General features: G+C 38.0%; 1 protein-coding gene across 1 annotated transcript in view; it reads right to left on the reverse strand.

Annotated features, from left to right (window-relative positions):
* Positions 1 to 291: 291 nt before the first annotated feature.
* The window catches only part of LOC124793773 (trithorax group protein osa-like), a gene marked incomplete at its 5' end in the record, with an annotated part of 285,916 nt that continues 260,057 nt past the window's right edge, over positions 292 to 26,150 (reverse strand). The window contains one exon of the mRNA XM_047258050.1: positions 292 to 2,225. Within this exon, the coding sequence (XP_047114006.1) occupies positions 1,938 to 2,225 (288 nt within the window). The remainder of the gene's footprint in view (positions 2,226 to 26,150) is intronic.

The raw sequence follows: 26,150 nt of genomic DNA on the forward strand, positions 1-26,150 counted from the left end.
TATTTCCCAGTGGTTAAAACCTTGTCTCTAACTTCTAATAACTTTTGAGCTTTCAGCACATGGCAAAAGGCCATACTGATTGTTCTTTACCTAAAATTGGTAAACTGCACAGGTTCAGTTTTAATCCAGTGATTGACATCATGAGTAGCAATTGTTTCTTAAAAAACATCTAGACAATTTATTTTTATTTTGTTTACATGAACAAAAAATAAATTTAATATCATTTTTTGTTAAAGCATTAAAATTATATTCTTGGTAAGTACTGTATTAGATTTAAAGTGCTTAATGAATTGTCAAACTCCTTGGAAAATTCACAATTCATAGGATGCAGGCATTTGAAACAAAAAGTTTTTTATCCTGGAATACCTATCCGTCCAGTTTAAAAGAAACAGCATTATGGACTATGCATTACACAGGAAGGTAACATAAATGCAAATAATTATATGTGTAATTTCAGCTTAGAGCACAGCTTTGTCTGATTTAATTTTTGTTTTACAAATTTCATAAGTTAACCAATCCTAGTGTAGACAAATAACAAGCAGAATAATTTACAGAACACTGAGATATTGCCTAATACAGTATTTACTTTGTAATCACATTACATGCATTGCACACTCTTATGTAGTTCCAAATTTTCTTGTCATTCTCATGTTACAGTTGAACTTTAGAAAAATTTGGTGTATTTTTCAGATTTCAAAAAATAAATACACACTAAGTACATATAAATGAAAATGGAAAGTATTTCTTTCACAGAAGATTACATATAAGGCTTTAATAACATTTAATAGGGATAAATATTTGTAGCTGCCATTATGTTGGCATAAACAGCAACTTCTGCTTAAATGGCATTAACAAAAATCAATAATACAACAACAAACAAAAACACATCAGTCTAACATGCTATCTGAGGCATAAACAAACAATATTCTTTATTCTTCACTTAAGACAATTGCAAAAAATGTATCAGATGTCATTCATGACTGCAACACCATCATCTAGCACCATGATGTCATATCCAGTTATAGGAGAGGACAAATATACCTCATAGAAAATATCATTACTGTAGTGTCAATATATTGCCCTGTATTTCCATTGAAACTTTTTGCTTATGGTAATAAAGTATTGACTGTTGTAGTCTTACACAAGAAATCATAAAACTTGAAGGGATGTGCACAAAAATAGTCTTGTACAATGATCATGTAATACTCGTAAATAACACTTTTCTTTTTTTGCTCTAACAAACAGAATATTTATTCTACATAGGATACACAACAATGTGTTATTTATTTTCAATGGAGTAGAATGTCACTCTAGTGAATTCACATCCAAGGACAATCAACAAAATCAACTGTCACACATGAATGGCAAATTCATCTACATTGGACATAGTTTTTGGAAACATGAGTAAACCACTCACAAATGTGAAATAATTTAATTTTTAATTAAATCAATTGCTGCATATACCACATTTGTCTTCATTGTAGCATTTAAGAGTGGTGTTAATACAGACATCTCCCAAAGAAAACGATCTATTACAACACTGACCTATAGCATTGAGGATTACAATACTTACAAGTCTGTATAAACTATTAATCACAACACAGTTGAATTCGTTGATATTTTATGCCTACAATCAATTGCACAGATGCACTTGCAGGTCGGGGATCACAGGTTCAGACACAAGTAGTCACACCAGCATAGATGCACAAAATTAGCTGATAACCATTAAAAAAGGTAGCATGGGTAACAACCCAAGTATCTGGTGTCAAAGACACTACTGTTGAGTCAAATACATACTAAGATCACTGCATACTAATTCATTCACAGCACTATTTCACGATAATGCCAACTGACTCACACATTATCCGTAAATGGTAGGATCAATAATCAATTTTCTCAGCATCAACCTGCAGATCATATTAATTTGTTTGTTAAATTCAGATGGGTGTAGGCAGTACAGTAAAGTCTTGTAGAGCAGATTTCACAGTTTCATACAATGGTCGATTACCTTCGGCATCACAGTAACCATCGGAAGTACATAGGGTCTGAAGCTTACTGAGGTAGCTGTCAAAATTATCATGAACCAACTTTTCTCCAGGAGCAGGTCCAATTCCTGGTTGTCCACTACCTCCACCAGGTAATCTCACATGCTCCAGTAAAGTAATAACATTATTTCGAAGGTTTTCGTAGTATTCATTTAGATTGTTGTTGCGTTGGCTAATCATCTGGTTCTCCTGAAATGATAAATATTTGTTACAGTTAAAGTGGTGAGAGAGGGCTAAAGAAAACCAATGGTCACTGGTGATTCATTGCCTGAACTCATTAAAAACAAACTAATAAAACAGTACAGTAATGTCACTAGGACTTGTGAACAACATGCCATATATGTGCATAAACGTAAAGACAAAACGATCATAAGATGTAAATATTCCAGTCATGCGATTAAAAGCTGAGAGCTTCTAAAAGCTGTATTTTCTGACTTATGTAGATGATAATTCGGAACTTTGTAACATTGTTTACTCTTATTTCACATACGCAAGTGCTCATTTGTAACCATTATGAGTAGGGAACCATGAAAATAATTTAACACAATGTACTTAAAAACAAATGCAGGTCAATGGAGAAGCAGACTTTCGGTCATTAAAGATTAAATAAGACTGAACACCAGAATATGGTATCTTACACTCCCAAAATTACTAATGCATGTATGCCCATTAAATGGAAACAGATTGTGTTAGTTTTTACTGTCTCATAAGTAGCAAGATAATCTGAAATTCCACAGACTTTAGCATTGGACAAAGAGTGGCAAATGAATTAGCAGTTATCTTATTACAGAAACTGTAATAAAGTACATGTGCCATGTGTTAATGAAACAAAAAACTAAACTGACTTAATTAAATTAAAGTTTGAAACAAGGATCTGAGTTTATAGATGGATGATGATGTCCACGTAATTAACTTTTTGAATTCCATTCTTTTAGCCTCTGTTGTTGAAGTTGTTGTTGTTGTTGTTGTTGTGGTCTTCAGTCCAGAGACTGGTTTGATGCAGCTCTCCATGCTACTCTATCCTGTGAAAGCTTCTTCATCTCCCAGTACCTACTGCAACCTACATCCTTCTGAATCTGCTTAGTGTATTCATCTCTTGGTCTTCCTCTATGATTTTTACCTTACACGCTGCCCTACAATACTAAATTGGTGATCCCTTGATGCCTCAGAACATGTCCTACCAACCAATCCCTTCTTATAGTCAAGTTGTGCCACAAATTTCTGTTCTCCCCAGTTTTATTCAGTATCGCCTCATTACTTATGTGATCTATCCATCTGATCTTCAGCATTCTTCTGTAGCACCACAATGGAGGGGTATCTGTTGAGAGGACAGACAAACATGTGGTTCCTGAAGATGGGCAGCAGTCTTTTCAGTAGTTGCACAGGCAACCGTCTGGATAACTGACTGATCTGGCCTTTTAACATCAACCATAACGACCTTGCTGTGCCGGTACTGTGAATGGCTGAAAGCACGGGGAAACTACAGCCATATTTTTTTTCCGAGGGTGTGCAGCTCTACTGTATGGTTAAATGATGTTGGTGTCCTCTTGGGTAAAATATTCCAGAGGTAAAATAGTCCCCCATTTGGATCTCCTGGCAGGGACTACTTAGGATGGCGTTGGTATCTGGAGAATAAAACTGGCGTTGTACAGATTGGGCCATGGAATGTCAGATCACTTAATTGGGCAGGTAGGTCAGAAAATTTAAAAAGGGAAATGGATAGCTTAAAGTTAGACAGAGTGAAATTTAGTGAAGTTCAGTGGGAGAAGGAACAGTTTCTGGTCAGATGAATACAGGTTTATAAAAAAGCAAATACGGGTAATGCAGGGGTAGGTTTAATAATGAATAAGAAAATAAGAATACAGATAATCTAATATGAACAGCATTTGAATGCATTATTGTAGCCAAGATAGACACAAAGCCCACACCCACAGTAGTACAAGTTTATTTGCCAACTAGCTCCACAGATGAGGAGGATATTGAGGAAACGTGTGGTTTGATAAAAGAAATTATGCAGATAGTTAAGGGAGGTGAAAATTTAATACTCATGGGGGACTCAAATTCAATAGTAGGAAAAGCAAGAGAAGGAAAAGAAGTAGGTGAATACAAACTGTGGGAAAGGAATGAAAGAGGATGCTGCCTGGCAGAATTTTGCACGGAGCGTAATTTAATCATAGCTAACACTTGGTGTAAGAATCTTGAAAGAAGGCTATATAAAGAACCATAAAAGAAGGTTGTATATGTGGAAGAGACCTGGAGACACTGGAAGATTTTAGTTTGGTTATGTATTGGTAAGACAGAGATTTTGAAACCAGGTTTTAAATTGTAAGACATTTCCAAGGGCACAATTACGAACTGCTGATTAAAACTGAAGAAACTGCAAAAAGGCAGGAATTTAAGGAGACTGGACCTTGATAAACTGAAAGAACCAGGGGTTGTAGAGAGTTTCAGAGAGATCATTAGTGAACATTTGATAAGAACAGGGGAAAGGAATACAATAGAAGAAGAATGGGTAGCTTTGGGAGATGAAATAGTGAAGACAGCAGAGGATCAAATAGGTCAAAAGACAAGGGCTAGTAGAAATCCTTGGGTAACACAAGAGATAATGAATTTAATCAATGAAAGGGGAAAATATAAAAATGCAGTAACTGAAAAAGGTTAAATGGAATACAAACATCTATGCAATGAGATCAACAGGAAGTGCAAAATGGCTAAGCAGGAATGGCTAGAGGACAAATGTAAGAATCTAGAAGCATATATGCTGTTTACAGGAAAATTAAAAAGACCTTTGGAGAAAAGCGAACCATCCTGATGAATATCACAAGCTCAGATGGAAAACCAGTCTTAAGCAAAGAAGGGAAAGCAGAAAGGTGGAGCAAATATGTGGAGCGTCTATACAAGGAATATTTAATTGATGGCAATATTATGGAAATGGGAGAAGATGTAGATGATGGTGAGAAGGGAGATATGATACTGTGTGAAGAATCTGACAAAGCACTGAAAGACTTAAGTCGAAACAAGGCCCCGGGAATAGACCACATTGCGTTAGAGCTACTGACAGCCTTCGGAGAGCCAGCCATGACAAAACTCTTCCATGTAGGAGACAGGCAAAATACTCTCAGGTTCAAGAAGAATATAATAATTCCAATTACAAAGAAAGCAGGTGCTGAAAGGTGTGAAAATTACCGAATATCAGTTTAATAAGTCATGGTTGCAAAATGCTAACATGAATTCTTTGTAGAAGAATGGAGAAACTGGTAGAAATCAACATCAGGGAAGATCAGTTTGGACTCCAGAGACATGTAGGAACATGTGAGGCAATGCTGACACTATGATTTATCTTAGGAGGTAGGTTAAGGAAAGACAAATCTATGTATATAGCATTTGTAGACTTAGAGAAAGCTTTTGACTGGAATACTCTCTCTAAAATTGTGAGGGTAGTAGGAATAAAATACTAGGAGTGAAGGGCTATTTACAGCTTGTACAGAAACCAGATGGCAGTTATTAGGTTCAAGGGGCATGAAAGGAAAGCAGTGGTTGAGAAGGGAGTGAGGCAGAGTTGTAGCCCATTCCTGATGTTATTCAATCTGTATATTGAGCAAACAGTAAAGGAAACAAAAGAAAAATTTGAAGTAGGAATTAAAGTTCTGGGAGAAGAAATAAAAACTTTGAGGTTTGCAGATGACATTGTAATTTTGTCAGAGACAACAAAATACTTGGAAGAGCAGTTGAAGGGAATGGACAGGGCCTTGAAAGGAGGATATAAGATGAACATCAACAAAAGTAAACTGCGGACAATTAAACACAGTGTAATTAAATAAGGTGATGCTGTGGGAATTAGATTAGAAAATGAGACACTTAAAGTAGTAGACGAGTTTTGCTATTTGGGCAGCAAAATAAATGATGATGGCCGAAGTATGGAGGATGTGAAATGTAGACTGGCAAGAAGTGTTTCTGAAGAAGAGAAATTTGTTAACATCAAGTATAGTTTTATGTGTCAGGAAGTGGTTTCTGAAACTATTTATATGGAGTGCAGCCATGAATGGAAGTGAAACATGGATAATAAACAGTTTAAACAAGAAGAGAATAGAAGCTTTTGAAATGTGTTGCTACAGAAGACTGCTGAAGATTAGATCGATAGATCATGCAACTAGTGAGGAAGTAGTGAACAGAATTGAGGAGAAGAGAAATTTGTGTTACAACCTGACTAAAAGAAGGGGTCAGTTGGTACGACACATTCTGAGGCATCAAGGGATCACCAATTTAGTACTGTGGGGAGGGGGGTAAAAATCACAGAGGGAGACCAAGAGATGAATACAGTAGAATACAGTAAGCAGATTCAGAAGGATGTAGCTTGCAGTAATTACTTGGAGATGAAGAGGTTAGCACAGGACAGCGTAGCATCGAGAGTTGCGTCAAACCCTTTGGAGTGAAGACCACAACAGCAACATCACTAGAAACTGTTACATCTAGGTATCTGTATGAGATGGCTAATTCCAGCTGTGACTCATTGATATAACAGTCATAGGGTACAATTTTTTCATTTTGTGAAGTGCACAATTTTACATTTTTGAACATTTGAAGCAAGTTAGCAATCTTTACACCACTTTGAAATCTCAAGATTTGACTGAATATTTATGCAACTTCTTTCAGACAGTACTTCATTATAGATAACTGAATCATCTGCAAAAAGTTTGAGGTTACTATTAATATTGTGCACAAGGTCATTAATATACAACATTAACAGCAAGGGTCCCAACATGCTTCCCTGGTGCACACCTGAAGTTAGTACTACATTTGACAATGACTCTCTGTCCAAGATAAAATACTGTGTACTCCCTATCAACAAGTCCTCAATCCAGTCACAAATTTCACTTGATACCCACATGATTGTACCTTTGACGGTAAGCATTGGTGTGGTACTGAGTCAAAGGCTTTCCAGAAATCACGAAATTATGGATCTACCTGACTGCCTTCATCCAAAGGTCATTCTGTTTGAGATACCTCATTATGTTTGAGCTCAGAATATGTGTCAAGATTCTACAACATATCACTGTCAAGGATACTGGACGGTAGTTTTGTGGATCACTTCTACTAGCCTTCTTGTACATGACTGTGACCTATGCTTTTTTCCAAAAACTGGGCACTGTTTTTTGTTCGATGGATATACATTAGATCATAGCACGAAGAGGGGCTAACGTAGCCACATATTCAGTAGAGAATCTGTTAGGGATTCCATTGGGCCATGGAGCTTCATTCAGTTTTAATGATTTCAGCTGTTTGTTAATGTCACTGACACTAATACTTATTGCACTCATCTTTTCAGTGGTTCAAGGATTAAATTATGGCAGTTCTCCTTTGTGGAGGAACATTTGAAATTGGAGTTAAGCATTTCAGCTTTTGCATTGCACCCTCAGTTTCAGTTCCTACCTAATCGCTAGGGACTGGACACTAACTTTGTTGCCACTAACAGCTTTTCCATACAACCAGAATTTCTTTGGGTTTTGCAAAGATCATTTGACAATATTCTGCTACAGCGATCACTGAAGCCTTGAAGCATCGCTCGCTTGACAGTAAAATGCATTTCATTCAGCTTCTCTCTATCTGTAGTCCTACGCTTTGTTTTCACCTATTATCAGTAATCTCTGTTTCTTTAATACTTTCTTTACAGAGACTGTGTACCATGGAAGGTCTCTTCCACTATGAACTGGGTACATATCTGTTGACTGTATGGTCATTTATTCTTTTAAACTTGAAGCTTAGTTCCTCTACGTGCTCCTACCTGTGCTGAATGTTTCAAGTTCCTCACTGAGATATGACACTACTGATTTTTTAGCTAGTTGACTGAACTTATATATATATATATATATATATATATATATATATATATATATATATATATATATATATATATATATATATATATATATATATATATATATATATATATATATATATATCTTTCTGCTTGGTTTAGTTGCCCTTGTACTTTAGTAATCATTGTTGCTGAAACTACAGCATGGTCACTTATATCCCTCAAAGGGGTAAGGTCTATTTTTTGCCATTAGATCCAATATTTTCCATCATGACTGGGAGTTCCAAACTAACTGTTCTATGCAGTTTTCAGAGAAGGCATTTAGTAATATTTCATAGGATATCTTATCATGCCCACCACTAATAAAATGGTAATTTTCCCAATGGATTGTTGGATGATTACAGTCTCCACCAATGATTATGGTATAACTGGGAAACTTACATACAAGGTTTTGGTTACGTCAGGAGAAGAGTGACAAAATGAACCAATTATTATTTTACACCCACCCCTAGTACTGAGTCATGCCCAAGCAATCTCACACATAGCTTCAATTTCTGTTCAGTAGATATGAGTTTCTTGTCTGCTGCAACAAGTACACCACATCCATTTCCCATTTGCCTACACACACTTAAATTTTCCCAGAAAAACTCACCGCTATCGATTTCAGGTTTCAACCAGCTGTCTGTACCTAGCATTATGTGAGCTTTACTTTGTTGTGAATGCTTTGGCAGATAACCTTTAGGATTTTAATACTCTCACATGTAGGAGGCATTTGTTTGGATCTTGCACTGATACTTCTGGGTTTCCTACAGCTATCATTATCTGCCTTGGGTGGAGAGTCACCTAATCTAAAAAAAAAACATTGTGTACATCCCAAACACTGTCAGCTACCTGAGTAGCAGCCACTAATGTGTAGTGCACACCTGATAAACTTACGGGGACCTCACAGTTCTCAACCCAATGGTGCAAGTCCAGAAAGTCACAGCCTAGCTTGCCAAAGATCCTTCAAAGTCATCCACTCTACTCAGAACCAAAGTACCATGATCAGTTATTGGGACAATGCTGCAAATTGTGAGCTTTTTTGAACCACTCATTCGCAAACTGACCTAAACACAAAAACTCATGAGCTGGATCTACAACTTTGATGTTAATTTGTAGAGTTTCCTTTTTGATCTGTTTATCACACATTATCTTAGTCTTGTTGTAATTAATTTTCAGCCCTACTTTTAGACTTCCTCTTTTAACTACTTCCAGTAATTGTTGAAACTTATGTACAGAAGAGGCACACAGATAGGAAAATGTCATGAAGAAAACGAAGGTGGTTCAGAAATGTCCCATTAACAAATATTCCTTCTTTGTTTTCAAAGTTTAAGGATCTGAAAATTATTTCTAGATCAGCTGAGATTAGCTTTTGTAGTGTGGAATCTACTTGTCTGTCTCCTATTTCAGTTCTGAGTTTCTCACCATCTTGTTGAAGTATAACTGAAACTTTAGCATTGACGTATATAATCCGCAGAGTAATAACTTAGGTAGAATCAATGACGTGTTCCTTAGGGACTGTTAGTGCAAAGTTTGAAGGAAATCAGTCAAGCAAGGGACTGTTAGTACAAATTGTGAAGGAAATCAGTCAAACAGTTTCTAAAAATCTATTAAACCTAGGCAAAGTGTTAATTCATAGTCATTGCTTCATTCTACAATTTCTCACATCTGCTTGTTGATCAATCACAGTAAGTGCTAAAGGAGAACAAAAATGTTTGATAGCGGATAAATAGTTGGAATTTCAGACAGCAATTTATTTTTTCAACCTGTATATAACATTTTTCACTTTATGGATACCAGAATCTATATCTACACTTTGCAAACCACTGTGAAGTGCATGGCTGAGGGTACATCCCATAGGAATGAGAAAAACTGATCGTTTAAAACCAACATTGGTATTTTAGTTCTGAATAACCAACATTTTTGGTTGCTGTTTGGTTTTAGTTATAACAATTCTTTAGTTTTTACTAAAGCCAGGTAAAAAATCGGTATACGATTTTGTCATAGTAATGGTGCTCAACTTTTTTGTTTTTAAATAAAATGCTTTCAGGAAACAGTAATGTTTATTCATAAAATTTTCATTGCTTTAAAATAATGGGTTATTATAGAAAACAGGAAGAGCAATCAGAGCTATTTTAATAACAACACTATCATTTGGAACTGATCAACAAACATTTGAGATGAGAATTGGTACAGCATTACTGAGACAGTAATGTACCTGTTGTCCTCCTTTGCAAGAAGCAGTGAGCCTTTCATTATTTGGGAGCAGAGTAGAAGGTGCATACCAGGCTTGTTATTTGTAGCTCAAAAATATATGTATCATATATATATATTTATTGACAACATCCATACCATCTATATTGCCTATGGATGGACAGAAAAAATAAATAAATAAAAAATAAATTTATCACTGTTGGGAAGCAGTATGGCTTCTGCATGACAGGTAGCATCTTTGAATGATGTTTCTGATGAAAGGAATTGACTTACAGATCAACAATTATGATACATGTATTTATGAGCATATTGGACAATAAATATTTTTTTACTGATATTAATATATCTTCAATAAATCTTGTCTAAATAGATAGGCAATAAATATTGTCCAAAAGATTTATTTATTTATTCATTCATCCAAATTTTTTTTCCAGATTGTGGGACACAGAACAAACACAACACAGTAAAAATACACTATTATTTTAGTAGATATTTAAATTTTAGCTTCATTCATAAAAGAGCTTGCACTACTTGCAGTAACGGAACTGTCTTGTTTCAAGTCTCTTGTATCTCTAATGTTACAAAAATTCTGCTGCCGAGTATAAGCAATGATCTAATAACAACACCCTTACGGTTTACGAAAGAGTGTGAATGATGATATGATTTTTACCTTATGTGGGAGACTATTGTAAATTTGTATACCACTGTTTATTGTGAAAGTTTTGTAGGCTGATGTCCTTACTGACTGAACGTGAAGGTTTTCCTTTTGTCTTGTCATGCTCATGGATATTAAAATTTTGAAAACTTCCTGGCAGATTAAAACTGTGTGCCTGACTGAGACTCGAACTCAGGACCTTTCCCTTTCACGGTCAAGTGCTCTACCGACTGAGCTACCCAAGCACGACTCACGCCCCGTCCTCACAGCTTTACTTCCGCCAGTACCTCGTCTCCTACCTTCCAAACTTTACAGAAGCTCTCCTGCGAACCATGCAGTACTAGCACTTCTGAAAGAAAGGATATTGCGGAGACATGGCTTAGCCACAGCCTAGGGGATGTTTCCAGAATGAGATTTTCAGTGGAGTATGCACTGCCCCTGAAAGGCAAAGGTCTCGAGTTCGACTCTCGGTCCAGCACACAGTTTTAATCTGCCAGGAAGTTTCATACCAGCACACAATCTGCTGCAGAGTGCAAATCTCATTCTGGAAACATCCCCTAGGCTGTGGCTAAGCCATTTCTTTGCAATATCCTTTCTTTCAGGAGTGCTAGTCCTGCATAGTTCACAGAAGAGCTTCTGTAAAGTTTGGAAGGTAGGAGAAGAGGTACCGGCGGAAGTAAAGCTGTGAGGATGGGGCGTGAGTCATGTTTGGGTAGCTCAGTCGGTAGAGCACTTGCCTGCGAAAGTCAAAGGTCTCGAGCCTGAGTCTCAGTCCGGCACACAGTTTTAATCTGTAAGGGAGTATCATACCAGCGCACACTCCACTGCAGAGCGAAAATCTCATTCTGGATTAAAATTTTCATATGTTTTATACATTCTTTTTAACATAAATACAGATTTCTAGTATGTGCATAAAAGGAAGTGGGACGATTGATGACTTTTGTAAGAGGGTTTGCAAGAATCTGTTTGTCAAGCATGTTGCATTGCTATTACAGTTCTTTTCTGGGTTAGGAAAATGAGTGAACTAGGTGGTGTATTACACCAGAATATAGTTTTGTACAGTAGGATGCTACAGAATTGAGCAAAGCAGGCAATTTGGACAGAGTTAAAACATGCTTTGACACAAGTAACTGTAGATTATAACATATTTTATTTAGTGTTCTATTCATTTTGTTTATATGTGTATGCCATTTGAAGGTATTTCGAAGCCATATGCTTAAAAACTTTGTTTCCAGAGGTGATGGAAGTTTGCTGGAGTTCATTGTCACACTGATGTTTCTCTTCAAATTACACAGCTCTACAAAATAAAATTTTTTTTTCGTTGCCAGGGAAGTTTGAACGAAAATGGGATATTGTTATGATACTCATTCCGAGTATATTTGTACTTTTTCCAAATTGGCTCTGGTTTTTGAGATATAGGTTATTTGTGGAAATGAGAGTTTCATGTGGATAATATCGACTGCAGGGTCCATATATGGTGTAATGTATTTGCTACCTGTTTTTTAATTAGTGATATTGTACTATCTTTATTAAACAATTGTGCTCAGGGAGTGCATCTGTGTGGTTGAGGATTACATCATGCAAACATCACACTGTCAGCATTTGTTCAGTCCTGTTGTGCGGTGCGTGTGTTGAAGATATTGAGGGTTGTGCAGATTTGAATTCGGCGGTACTCGACATTCATTTGTTGGCCGAGGTAATCCCCGCAACAGCCGATAGGTAGCGTTCAGTGTAAACAAGAAAAATGGCGATGGTCGAAAGTCACACACATGTGCAGTGCAGCTTCAAGGAGATAGAACCTTTTCATCGTGACGTAGCAAATAAGAGGTGAGTATTCATTTCACACAAAACAATTAATGATGTTTGTTGGATGTGATTGACATGCAAATACAAGAAAGTTCTGCATAATATGTAGTATTTGTGCAATTTTGTTTTAGGAAAACATGAGTTCTTCACGCCGTCTTTGTGTGAACCATCCAGATGAGTTCTGCTACATTTGTGGTGAATACGTTCTTCAAAAGAACAAGAAGAATATCACTCCTTTTGTGAAGGAAGCGTATCTGGTATATTTCGGAATTAAACTTGGAGATCAAGACAAGGCGTGGGCACCCCATAAAGTTTGTAAATGCTGTGTGGAGTGCTTACGGCAGTGGACAAAACGAAAAAGGAAAAGCTTAAACTTCGGAGTGCCTATGGTATGGCGAGAGCAGAAGAACCATACAGATGATTGCTAGATTGCTATTTTTGCATTGTTAATGTGAAAGGTTTTAATAGGTTCAAAAAACGAAAGTGGGAATATCCCGATTTGGAGTCAGCAAGAAGACCGGTGGTGCACAGCAACGATGTTCCTGTACCAACCTTCACAACATTACCCACGCTAACATCATCAGATGACGATGTGCACGGCGAGGAATGTACAAGTAGTGGTTCGGAATACGAAGGACGTGAGACACAACCCCAGCAGTTCGACCAGAAGGAGCTCAGTGACTTGATACGAGATCTCAATCTTTCAAAGCAAGCATCAGAACTCTTAGCATCCAGGCTTAAGGAAAAGAACTGTCTTCATCCAAGTGTTAAAATAACAGCTTACCGGACGAGAGAAGAAAACCTTCCATACTTCAACCAAGAAGAGGTTATAGTGTACTGCAGCAATATACCTGGACTTTTACTTGAATTGGGGCTGCCGGAATATAGACCAGAGGACTGGCATCTCTTCATAGACAGTTCCACTAGAAGTTTAAAATGTGTTCTCCTACACAATGGCAATCGTTACGCATCTATTCCAATTGCCCACTCAACAAAACTTTGTGAAGCATATGCTAACATCAAGATGGTTCTGCAGAAAATTCAGTATATGCAGCACCAGTGGTTGATTTGTGTTGATTTGAAAATGGTGAACTTCTTGCTTGGACAACAAAGTAGATACACAAAGCACCCATGTTTTATCTGCATGTGGGATAGTAGGGAAAAGCACGAACATTGGAAGCAGAAAACATGGCCTCCAAGGGAACATATGGCTGTTGGTGAAGCAAACATCATTAATGAACCTTTGGTTAGTAGGGACAAGATTGTTCTTCCACCATTACATATTAAGTTAGGACTAATGAAGCAATTCACCAAAGCTTTAGACAGAAATGGTAATTGCTTCACATACATCTGCAATATGTTCCCTGGACTCAGTAGTGAAAAACTTAAGGCAGGAATATTTGATGGTCCTCAAATTCGCAGGCTCATCAACGATACCAATTTTACAAGTGTCATGACTGTCACTGAAGCATCGGCCTGGAACAGTTTTGTCGCTGTTGTAAAATGTTTTTTGGGCAATCATAAAGCTCCCAATTACGAGGAACTGGTCAAAAACATGCTCGCTAACTTTCAAAACTTAGGAGCTAACATGAGCATAAAATTGCACTTCCTTCACAGCCACTTGCATCGATTTCCTCGTAATCTAGGTGATTTCAGTGAGGAACAAGGAGAGCGGTTCCATCAAGATATGAAAGGAATAGAGGAAAGATATAAAGGAAGATGGGACAGGCATATGATGGCAGATTATTGCTGGAATCTGCAACGTGACTGTTCTGAAGAGACCTATAAAAGGAAAGCGTGCAGGAAGCGGTTCGTCATGGACGGAAAATGATATACTTATAGAGAAACTTTTCAATTATGTTTTATACGTGGACAAATGCCTATCAGGTTTTCATAGAAGCTATTTATAAAGATTATTTTCTTTTTCATTGTAGTTTGTAGCGCTCGAGTTCAGTATTAGCAATTTTTTCTAATTTTTTGAATAAATCATGCATTATCTCAAAAACTAGAGCCAAACTGCATAAATGGTTGCTATATTCGTCCTCAGCACCACTAACCCATCCTAAAGCCACTCAAATATCCTTGGCAAGAAAATGAGTGTTGACCAGTGTTATCTACGTAGTTGTGCAGTAGTTTTATTTACAGTGGTTTGTAATTGGTTTTTTGTATTTACTGTGATAAGGACGCTTATCTCATCTACATAAAAAGTATTTCTTTGTGACACAATGTTTAGGTCTAAATTGTTTATATAGAGGACAAAGAGGATTGGCCCAAGAATGAATCCCCGAGGGACTTTTTTTTGTGTCTGAGACACCCGCCCCCCCCCAAGAACCATGGGCCTTGCCTTTGATGGGGAGGCTTGTGTGCCTCAGTGATACAGATAGCCATACCATAGGTGCAACCACAATGGAAGGGTATCTGTTGAGAGGCCAGACAAACGTGTGGTTCCTGAAGAGGGGCAGCAGCCTTTTCAGTAGTTGCAGGGGCAACAGTATGGATGATTTACTGATCTGGCCTTGTAACACTAACCAAAACGGCCTTGCTGTGCTGGTACTGTGAACGGCTGAAAGCAAGGGGAAACTACAGCCTTAATTTTTCCTGAGGGCATGCAGCTTTACTGTATGGTTAAATGATGATGGCGTCCTCTTGGGTAAAATATTCCGGAGGTAAAATAGTCCCCTATTCAGATCTCCAGGTGGGGACTAATCTGGAGGACGTCATTATCAGGAGGAAGAAAACTGGCGTTCTACGTATCGGAGCGTGGAATATCGGATCCCTTAATCGAGCAGGTAGGTTAGAAAATTTAAAAAGGGAAATGGATAGGCTAAAGTTAGATATTATAGGAATTAGTGAAGTTCAGTGTCAGGAGAAACAAGACTTTTGGTCAGGCGAATACAGGGTTATAAATACAAAATCAAATAGGGGTAATGCAGGAGTTGGTTTAATAACGAATAAAAAAAAAAAGGAGTGTGGGTAAGCTACTACAAACAGCATAGTGAAAGCCTCATTGTGGCCAAGTTTATATGCCAACTAGCTCTGCAGATGACAAAGAAATAGAAGAAATGTATGATGAAATAAAAGAAATTATTTAGATAGTGAAGGGAGACGAAAATTTAATAGTCATGGGTGACTGGAATTCAGTAGTAGGAAAAGGAAGAGAAGGAAATGTGCTAGGTGAATATGGATTGGGGCTAAGAAATGAAAGACAAAGCCATCTGGTAGAATTATGCACAGAGCACAACATAATCATAGCTAACACTTGGTTCAAGAATAATAAAAGAAAGTTGTATACATGGAAGAAGCCTGGAGATACTGACAGTTTTCAGATAGATTATATAATGGTAAGACAGAGATTTAGGAACCAGGTTTTAAATTGTAAGACAATTCCAGAGGCAGATGTGGACTCTGACCACAATCTATTGGTTATGAACTGTAGATTAAAACTGAATAAGCTGCAAAAAGGTGGAAATTTAAGAAGATGGGACCTGGATAAACTGACTAAACCAGAGGTTGTAGAGAGTTTCAGGGAGGGCATAAGGGAACAATTGACAGGAATGGGGGAAAGAAATACAGTAGAAGAAGAATGGGTAGCTTTGAGTGATGAAATAGTGAAGGCGGCAGAGGATAAAGTAGGTAAAAAGACGAGGGCTGCAAGAAATCCTTGGGTAACAGAAGAAATATTGAATTTAATTGATGAAAGGAGAAAAATATAAAAATGCAGTAAATGAAGCAGGCAAAAAGGAATATAAACGTATCAAAAATGAGACTGACAGGAAGTGCAAAATGGTTAAGCAGGGATGGCTAGAGGACAAATGTAAGGATGCAGAGGCTTATCTCACTAGGGGTAAGATAGATACTGCCTACAGGAGAATTAAAGAGACCTTTGGAGAAAAGAGAACCACTTGTATGAATATCAAGAACTCAGATGGAAACCCAGTTCCAAGCAAAGAAGGGAAAGCAGAAAGGTGGAAGGAGTATATAGAGGGTCTAAACCAGGGCGATGTACTTGAGGACAATATAATGGAAATGGAAGAGGATGTAGATGAAGATGATATGGGAGATATGATACTGCGTGAAGAGTTTGACAGAGCACTGAAAGACCTGAGTTGAAACAAGGCCCTGGGAGTAGACAACATTCCATTAGAACTACTGATGGCCTTGGGAGAGCCAGTCCTGACAAAACTCTACCATATGGTGAGCAAGATGTATGAGACAGGTGAGATACCCTCAGACTTCAAGAAGAATATAATAATTCTAATCCCAAAAAAAGCAGGTGCTGACAGATGTGAAAATTACCGAACAATCACTTTAATAAGTCACGGATGCAAAATACTAACGCGAAATCTTTACAGACAAATGGAAAAACTGGTAGAAGCCGACCTCGGGGAAGATCAGTTTGGATTCCATAGAAATATTGGAACATGTAAGGCAATACTGACCCTACAACTTATCTGAGAAGCTAGATTAAGGAAAGGCAAACCTACGTTTCTAGCATTTGTAGACTTAGAGAAAGCTTTTGACGATACTCTCTTTCAAATTCTGAAGGTGGCAGGGGTAAAATACAGGGAGCAAAAGGCTATTTACAATTTGTACAGAAACCAGATGGCAGTTATAAGAGTCAAGGGACATGAAAGGGAAGCAGCAGTTGGGAAGGGAGTGAGACAGGGTTGTAGCCTCTCTCCAATGTTATTCAATCTGTATATTGAGCAAGCAATGAAGGAAACAAAAGAAAAGTCGAGGGACATGAAAGGGAAGCAGTGGTTGGGAAGGGAGTGAGACAGGGTTGTAGCCTCTCCCCGATGTTATTCAATCTGTATATTGAGCAAGCAGTGAAGGAAACAAAAGAAAAATTTGGATTAGGTATTAAAATCCATGGAGAAGAAATAAAAACTTTGAGATTTGCCGATGACATTGTGAGTCTGTTGGAGACAGCAAAGGACATAGAAGAGCAGTTGAACGGAATGGATAGTGTCTTGAAAGGGGGATATAGGATGAACATCAACAAAAGCAAAATGAGGATAATGGAATGTAGTCGAATTAAGTCGGGTGATGCTAAGGGAATTAGATTAGGAAATGAGACACTTAAAGTAGTAAAGGAGTTTTGCTTTTTGGGAAGCAAAATAACTGATGATGGTCAAAGTAGAGAGGATATAAAATGTAGACTGGCAATGGCAAGGAAAGCGTTTCTGAAGAAGAGAAACTTGTTAACATCAAGTATTGATTTAAGTGTTAGGAAGTCGTTTCTGAAAGTATTTGTATGGAGTGTAGCCATGTATGGAAGTGAAACATGGACGATAGTTAGTTTGGACATGAAGAGAATAGAAGCTTTCGAAATGTGGTGCTACAGAAGAATGATGAAGATTAGATGGGTAAATCATATAACTAATGAGGAGGTATTGAATAGGATTGGGGAGAAGAGATGTTTGTGGCACAACTTGACTAGAAGAAGGGATCAGTGGGTAGGACATGTTCTGAGGCATCAAGGGATCACCAATTTAGTATTGGAGGGCAGCGTGGAGGGTAAAAATCGTAGAGGAGACCAAGAGATGAATACACTAAACAGATACAGAATGATGTACGTTGCAGTAGGTACTGGGAGATGAAGAAGCTTGCACAGGATAGAGTAGCATGGAGAGCTGCATCAAACCAGAGTCCGGACTGAAGACCACAACAACAACAACAACAGTGTCTGAGAAACATACCCTAATATTTTCCTGCAGTTCATGTTTTATTTGTATTTTCTTTTTTCTTTTTGTCAAGTCAAGTACAATATGAACCCTTTTAGCTCAATGCCTCTAATGCTAATAATTGGAGCTTATCTAGCAGTATGTTGTGGTCCAGTATGTTAAAAGCTTAAGTCTGAAAAATGGCAGTAGCATTTTGATTTTTGTCCACTCTTTGCAGGGCATTGTGTATAAAATCATAGGTGGCACTAGTTGCTGATTTATTTTTCCTAAAATCCCTGCTGAGTATCACTGACAATTTTGTTTTTCTCTAAAAATTTAATTAGCCCTTTATTCATTACTTTTTCTATGATTTTACTAAAGCCTGATAATAAGCTAATTGATCTATAGTTTTCTATATTTGATTTGTCTATGAACAGGGACTACTTTAGCAACTTTTAAACAGTCTGGAAACATGTGTGCCAGGGAAGTTGAATTGACTATACTTGCAAGAGGCAGTGAAGTGTTTGTAATACATTGCTTTATGATGCAATCAGGAATACCATCAATTCCTGATGACATTTTCTTAAGAGTTGATGCAACATGGATGATCTCATCAGGAGCTGTTCCACAAACATACATCAAAGATGAACATGAGTGCACTTTGTTTTTCTGTTTCTTTTCAGTATCTATTTTGCCACAGACTATTAAATTATTTGCGAATCCTGCATAGTAATACCTAAAAGATTTGGGATGTGTTGCTGATCAGTTACATTCTTGTTCCCATGGTTCAGAGTGACATTTTCCATTTAAGGGACACTTCATTTGCTTCCTTCTTTATTACTTTCCTTACTGCTTGACTTTCATGTGCTGACTGTTATGAACTTATCATAGGCCATTCTTTTTGCCTGGTGTATCACTATTTTGTAGATTTGAAGGTATTTCTGAATGTACTGAAGTACGGGTATGATTCTGTTTTCCCTGTATCTGAGTAGTTCTCTTTTTCTCACGCTTGAAATCTGAAAACTGTTGTCATTCATCTCTTTGCTTTTGGAGCTTTGCCTCCTATTACTTGTGTTTTCAGAGGCAATGCATTTTCAAAGTAATCACTGAAGATACTAGAAAATTTCCCAAACTTTTTGTTGGTGTCACCTATTTGGAAAGCTTCCTCCCACCTTTCTCCTGATAATAGTGAACTGAATGTTGTATTATGTGTGCTGAAACTTCTTGCTGCTACAGTTCTTTTGTAGTTCTGTGTGGGCAGCAAGAAGCTCTGGAGGGTGACAACTTCAGTTTCAGAGAAGGAAAGAAGCTACTCACCATATAGCGGAGATGCTGAGTCGCAGATAGGCACAACAAAAAGATTCTCACAATTATAGATTTCGGCCATTAAGGTGTTTGTCAACAATATACGCACACACACACGGCTGCAGTCTCAGGAAACTGAAACCACACTGCGAGGAGCAGCACCAGTGCATGATGGGAGTGACGACTGGGTGGGGGTAAGGAGGAGGCTGGGGCGGGGAGGGGGAGGAATGGTACGGTGCAGGTGGTGGACAGTGAAGTGATGCAGTTAAGACGGGGAGGGGGGAGCAGGGGAGAGGTGGGGAGTAGGAAGGCAGCAAGTAGCAGAAAAGGATATAAATAAAAAGAAATAAAAAGACTGGGTGTAGTGGTGAAATAACAGCTGTGTAATGCTGGAATGAGAACAAGGAGAAAGCTGGACGGGCAAGGACAGTGACTAATGAAGGTTGAGGCCAGGAGGGTTATGGGAACATAGGGTATATTGCAGGGAACGAGGGGAATGCTTCTCTGTGGCCAGACAGTGGGACTTTGGGAGGTGGTGGGAGACTGGAAAGATAAGGCATGGGAGATTTGTTTTTGTACAAGGTTGGGAGGATAATTACGGTCAGTGATTGCTTCAGTGAGGCCATTGGTATGTTCCGAGATGGAATGCTCGTCACTGCAGGTGTGACGACCATGGGTGATTGGGGTGTATGGAAAGGACTTCTTGGTAGGGAATGGCTGGCAGGTCTCGAAGTGGAGGTATTGCTGGTGGTTAGTAGGTTTGATATAGACGGAGGACTGATGTAACCATCTTTGAGGTGGAGGTCAATATCTAGGTAGATGGCTAGTTGTGTTGAGTAGGACCAGGTGAAGCAAACGGGGGAGAAGTAGTTGAGGTTCTGGAGGAATGTGGATAGGGTGTCCTCACCTTCAATCCAGATAGCAAAGATGTCATCAGTGAATCTGAACCAAGTGAGGGGTTTAGGATTCTGGGTGTTTAGGAAGGATTCCCCTAGATCACCAGTGAACAGGTTGGCATAAGATGGTTCCATGCGGGTGCCCATAGCTCTTTCCCGGATTTGTTTGTAGGTAACACCTCATCCATCCTTACACAACCCTTCTCCCAAACCCTTACCTCATGGCTCATACCCCTGTAATAGACCTTGGTGCAATACCTGTCCCATACATCCCCCTACCACTCCCTACTCCAGTCCAGTCACTAACATCACCTGTTCCATAAAAGGCACGGCTACATGTGGAACCAGTCATGTGATTTACAAGCTAAGCTGCAACCACTGTGCTGCATTCTATGTAGACATGACAACCAACAAGCTGTCTGTCTGCATGAATGTCCACTGACGAACTGTGGCCAAGAAACAAGTGGACTACCCTGTTGCTGAACACACTGCCAAACATGATATCCTTCATTTCAATGACTGCTTCACAGCCTGTGTCATATGGATCCTTCCCACCAACACCAGCTGTTCTGAATTGAGCAGGTGAGAACTTTCCCTGCAATGCTTCCTATGTTCCCGTAACCCTCCTGTCCTCAACCTTCGTTAGTCACTGTCCTCACCCATCCAGTCACCTCTCTGTTCCTATTCCAGCACTACACAGCCATCATTTCACCACCACACCCACTCTTTTTATTTCTTTTTGTTTCTCTCCTTTTCTGCTCTCCCCCCCCCCCCTCCCTTCCCACCACTCCCCTGTCATCCATCTAAACTGCAGCACTTTACTGTGTGCCACCCCGACCATACTATCCCTTCCCCTCACCACCCCAGCCTCCTCCTTAGCCCCACCCAGTCGACACTCCCATCATGCATTGGTGCTGCTGCTCGCTGTGTGGTTTCAATTGCCTGAGACTGCAGTCGTATGTGTGAGTTGCATTTGTGTGAGTGTGTGTGTGTGTGTGTGTGTGTGTGTGTGTGTGTGTGTGTGTGTGTGTGTGTCTGTGTGTGTCTATTGTTGACAAGGACCTTAATGGCTGAAAGCTGTAATTGTGAAAATCTTTTAGTTGTGCCTCTGTGCGACTCAGTATCTCCCATCTCCGCTATATGGTGAGTAGCATTTCCTTCTCTAATATTGTTACATTCCTTCCTGGATTTTCCATTGTTTGATTTAATCTCACTGTTTACATTACTGTAACATTAACTACTGTCAGATAACTTTCCTGGTAAATGTTCTAGTTTGCCTACTATCTAAATTGTTCATTTGAATTTTTTGACAGTGAATGGTTAGTTTTGTCACAAAAAAGTCAATTGCATTTAAATTTCAGTTAAAAAGTAAATAAATACATTTGACTCCAAAATGTGGTCTCCATTTGAAATACTTAAGGGAAACGAATGATACAAATTTTGCAAAAAAATTATTACTTGTCTGCCATTCCTATGAAATAATAAAAGAGAAAGGAAATCAGGGCAACAGTAATAAACTAAAAACTTAAAAATTCATTCATGGCCTATAATACAAAGAGAAAGTAGCTGATCTTCTGCCTGTGTTTACACAGTACATCTACACCTGTTTGTAGCCCTTGGAAACTGAGAACTTACATGTCATTTATGATCCTTCAGCACTGGCACATTGTAACACACAAATAATGGTATGATCCTCAATTACAACAAAATTTTTGAGCCAAGTTCCAAAAAATCAAGATCAGTAGGAGAATACTTTTTATTTATTTATTTATTTATTTTTTTATTTATTTTTTTATTTTATTTTATTTATTTATTTATTTTTTGCAATATTCAGTACTTCATTACTTTTTGAGAAAAGCAGTAAACAGTACATGAACTAAGTTTTCTTTTATTTATCTATTTTGTTTGATATTTTTAAGTGTATAATGCAAAAGTCTTGGAGTCTTAGCATTTTTCAATCTCTGAATGACGTCTACATTTATTACTGAAAATAAAAGCAACAAAAAACTGAAAATGGGATATTTCAGAAACCAGTCATTTTGATTGGTTTTAATGGTCAGGTTAAAATGGAGATGAACAAAACTGATATGACTGAAAACTGGTTCTTTCAGCAATAACTGCCATCCCTAACATCCTATTATACCAATTGTAAGGGTTTTTCCCCCATTCCATTCACATGAGAAGTGTGGGAAAAATGATTGTTAAATCCCTCTGTATGTACTGTAACTAATCTAACCTTCTCTTAATATCCCTGTCAGAACAATATGTTATGGGTTGCAGTATGTTCCTAGAGTCATCATTTAAAGTTAGTTCTTGAAACTTTGTTAGTAGACTTTCTCAGAAAAGTTTATGTCTAGCTTCAAGTTTGTGTCAGTTCAGTTCTTTCAACATCTCTGCGACACTCTCCCATGAGTCAAAAAAATCTCTAACCATTTGTGCTTTCCTTCTCTGTATATGTTCAATGTATCCTGTTAGTCTTATTTTCAATGGGTCCCATGCACTTGAGCAATATTCTAGGATGGTTTGCACAAATGATTTGTAAGCAATCTCCTTGGTTGTCTGATTGCATTTCCCTAATGTTCTACCAGTGAACCAAAGTCTACTACTTGCTTTATCCATGACTGTGCTTTGTGATCATTCTGTTTCACATCCCTACAAAGTGTTACACCCAGCTATTCATGTGAGTTTACCAATTCCAACTGTGACTTTTTGATATTTTAGTCATAGGATAGTACATTTTTTTCATATTGTGGAGTGCACACTTCTACATTTCTGAACATTTAAAGCAAGACTTCACACAACTTTAAGATCTTATGAAGATCTGACTCAGTACTTGTGCAGCTTCTTTCAGACTGTACTTCATTGCAAATAACTGCATCATCTGTGAAAAGTGTAAGTTTACTATCAAAATTGTCTGAAAGGCCATTAATGTACAACATCAGCAGCAAGGGATCCACACACTTCCCTGGAGTACACCTGAAGTTACGTCTATATCTGTCAATGGCTCTCCATCCAAGATAACTTGCTGTGTCCTCCCTACTGAAAAATCCTCAATCCCTGTATTCAGCAAAAATAGGTTTCTATCAGAAAACAGATGATTTTTTTGTTTTAAATTAAAACACAAAATAAATAATGTTTACAGTGGACACACAAATATTTTACAAAATACAAATCAGTGCTGAATGAAAGTTCCACTAAGAGCTCATACTGAACTTGACCTTTACAATCAGAAGCGAGTTACTGACAACAAAGAAATAAATTGAGAAGTTGCATAACTGAGAATGAAAATCTGGAAAGATTTAGGACAAAACAGGATTTCCACAACATGATTGATATACGGGACAGTGATTCACAGTTAGCTATTAAAGACCGCTCCTACATGAATAAGATGAAAGACGGAAATGAAAACACACAAAAAGAATATCAAACAGCAGGGCTGAAATAAGTCAATAAAAAACACACACACACACACACACACACACACACACACACACACACACACACACACACACACACGCGTATATAAGAATGCTTCATGAGGATAGGTCAGGTGGCCGGCCAGGGCCTTGATGAAGAAACTGTCCTGGCATTTGCCTGAAATGATTTACAAAAACCATAAGAAACCTAAATCAGGATGGCTGGACAGAGGTAGTCCATTCTCCCAGTAAAAGGAAGAAAAGGAAAAGAGAAATGAAAGAGAATAAGTGGGCACATGTTTGGAAATAAACTCAACAGCAAGGAAAAACTTTACAGATTGGAACATTATAAAGATATAGGACATGGAGAGAATTATGTGAAGAGAAATTGGATTTATGTTCTGTCCTTTAGTTTCAGAGTCTCTTGATACTTTACTCTCAGTAATTTATGTCTCTCCAATTACATACTGTTTCAGATTTCCCATATTTCTCACCGTTAATCTCAAAATGAAACCTTCACTCTTGACATTTAAAATGTAAGCGTATTTGTCACCTTTGGAGTGCCTAAGATTGCAGGAAGTGTGGCATTTTTTGCCATTCAGTGTAATTTTTGTATGGTAAAATTACAGATTGTGGTAGTTGACACCGAAATCAGTTGAGAGTAAAAGATCACAAATCATCCAAAATACAGGGTGTTTGAGAAAAAACTCCCTAGTTTTAACAAGTCCTAGAATCTGTACAAAGTGACATACACTATTCCAGTTTGTGGTTTTTGATTCATCAACTCTCCAAGTTTGGCTCCCCTGCATTTGGCAGGTCTGCTTAATCTTGAGACAGCACCAGTGCTATCTTCTTCTTTTGCTCCCTCAGTTCAGTCAAGGCCATGCAGTGCAGTGCAGAGCAACTCGGCAACAATGTGTGCTCCACAACAGAAAGCACAGTCTGTTTGTGGCTTGAGAAAACTGAGTCAGTTATAACAGTGCAACGTAATTTTAGATGTCAGTATGGTGGTGAACCACCTACAGCAAAAAATATCCATCTTCGGCTAAAGTTTTTCAAGGAAAACGGTAGTGCTTTAAAATGGGGACGTTTACTGTGACGTATTGATAGAGTACGTCTTTCCCCAAATGGACAATATTGAGGCAGGAAAGGGGCTTGTGGTTTTCCAACAAGATGGCGCTCCATCTCATTACAGTAACCATATGTGTGCGGTCTTGACACTTGCTGTCCAGGAAGGTGGATGGGCAGGGCTGACCCAATACCTTGGCCACCACGAAGCCCAGATTTAACCCCACTGGACTTTTTCTTTTGGGGCCACATAAAAAGTGTTGTGTACAGTGAAAAGATCAGAGACATCAGTTGTTACATCAATCATCACAACGGTTGGGACGGTTATACCTGAAATGTTGGTGAATAAGTGGCGAGGAGTAGAATATCATCTCGACGTGTGCAGGGCAACAAATGGATCCATCATTGAAGTCTACTATCATTAAACAAAACTTGAAGGAATTCTCTTTCATGATATATACTCATTGATGTAATTTCTCATTAATTTCCTCATGAAAATTATACTTAAAACTAGGGAATTCTTTTTCAAACACCCTGTGTTTTGAAAACCTATAGAGCTCTCTCTCTCTCTCTCTCTCTCTCTCTCTCTCTCCCTCTCCCCTTTTTCTCTTTCCTTCTTGAGATCACAACATGGACAAGTATCTTCAAGTCTTCAAGCATACAGGTGAAGAAAGGAACATTTATGTTATAATCTTCTGTCGACATTAAGCATGTTACAAATAAGGAATTATGTCAGTTAGCCAAAAATGAGAAAGGAAGTTGATCATGTCCTTGTACAACTAACTTTTCCCACATTCAAATTATGCTCATTAGGAAAACTATAGAAAACTTAGATAATGATGATCAGTTTAGAGTCTGAAGCAAGCTCTTTCTGAAGAATGAGCCAAATGCCTTAAACAACTGCATGAGCCTACTCTGTGGGTGTGTACTGTTTACAGCTTGAAATGTGTATGAGAACAGTTAGAGAGAATGAATTGTCAAGTATAATGGCCTAACAATGAGAAAGGACACATACTATCTGAGGAAGGAAATTTTAAAAATCACAATTTTCATGGCAGGAAGATCAAAAAATTATATAAAAGAGGAATTACTAATCGATGCTGAAAGAGTCTACTACAGTTTTCAGATATCATGAAGTCTTGTACAAAAGTTGTTTCTTTAACAGGCTCTTCACATTATTTCCTATCTTATCTGCAGCTTCTGTTACTTAGCATATTAGTTAATG

Source organism: Schistocerca piceifrons, chromosome 1 (genome assembly GCF_021461385.2).
Source record: "Schistocerca piceifrons isolate TAMUIC-IGC-003096 chromosome 1, iqSchPice1.1, whole genome shotgun sequence".
NCBI lineage: Eukaryota > Metazoa > Arthropoda > Insecta > Orthoptera > Acrididae > Schistocerca > Schistocerca piceifrons.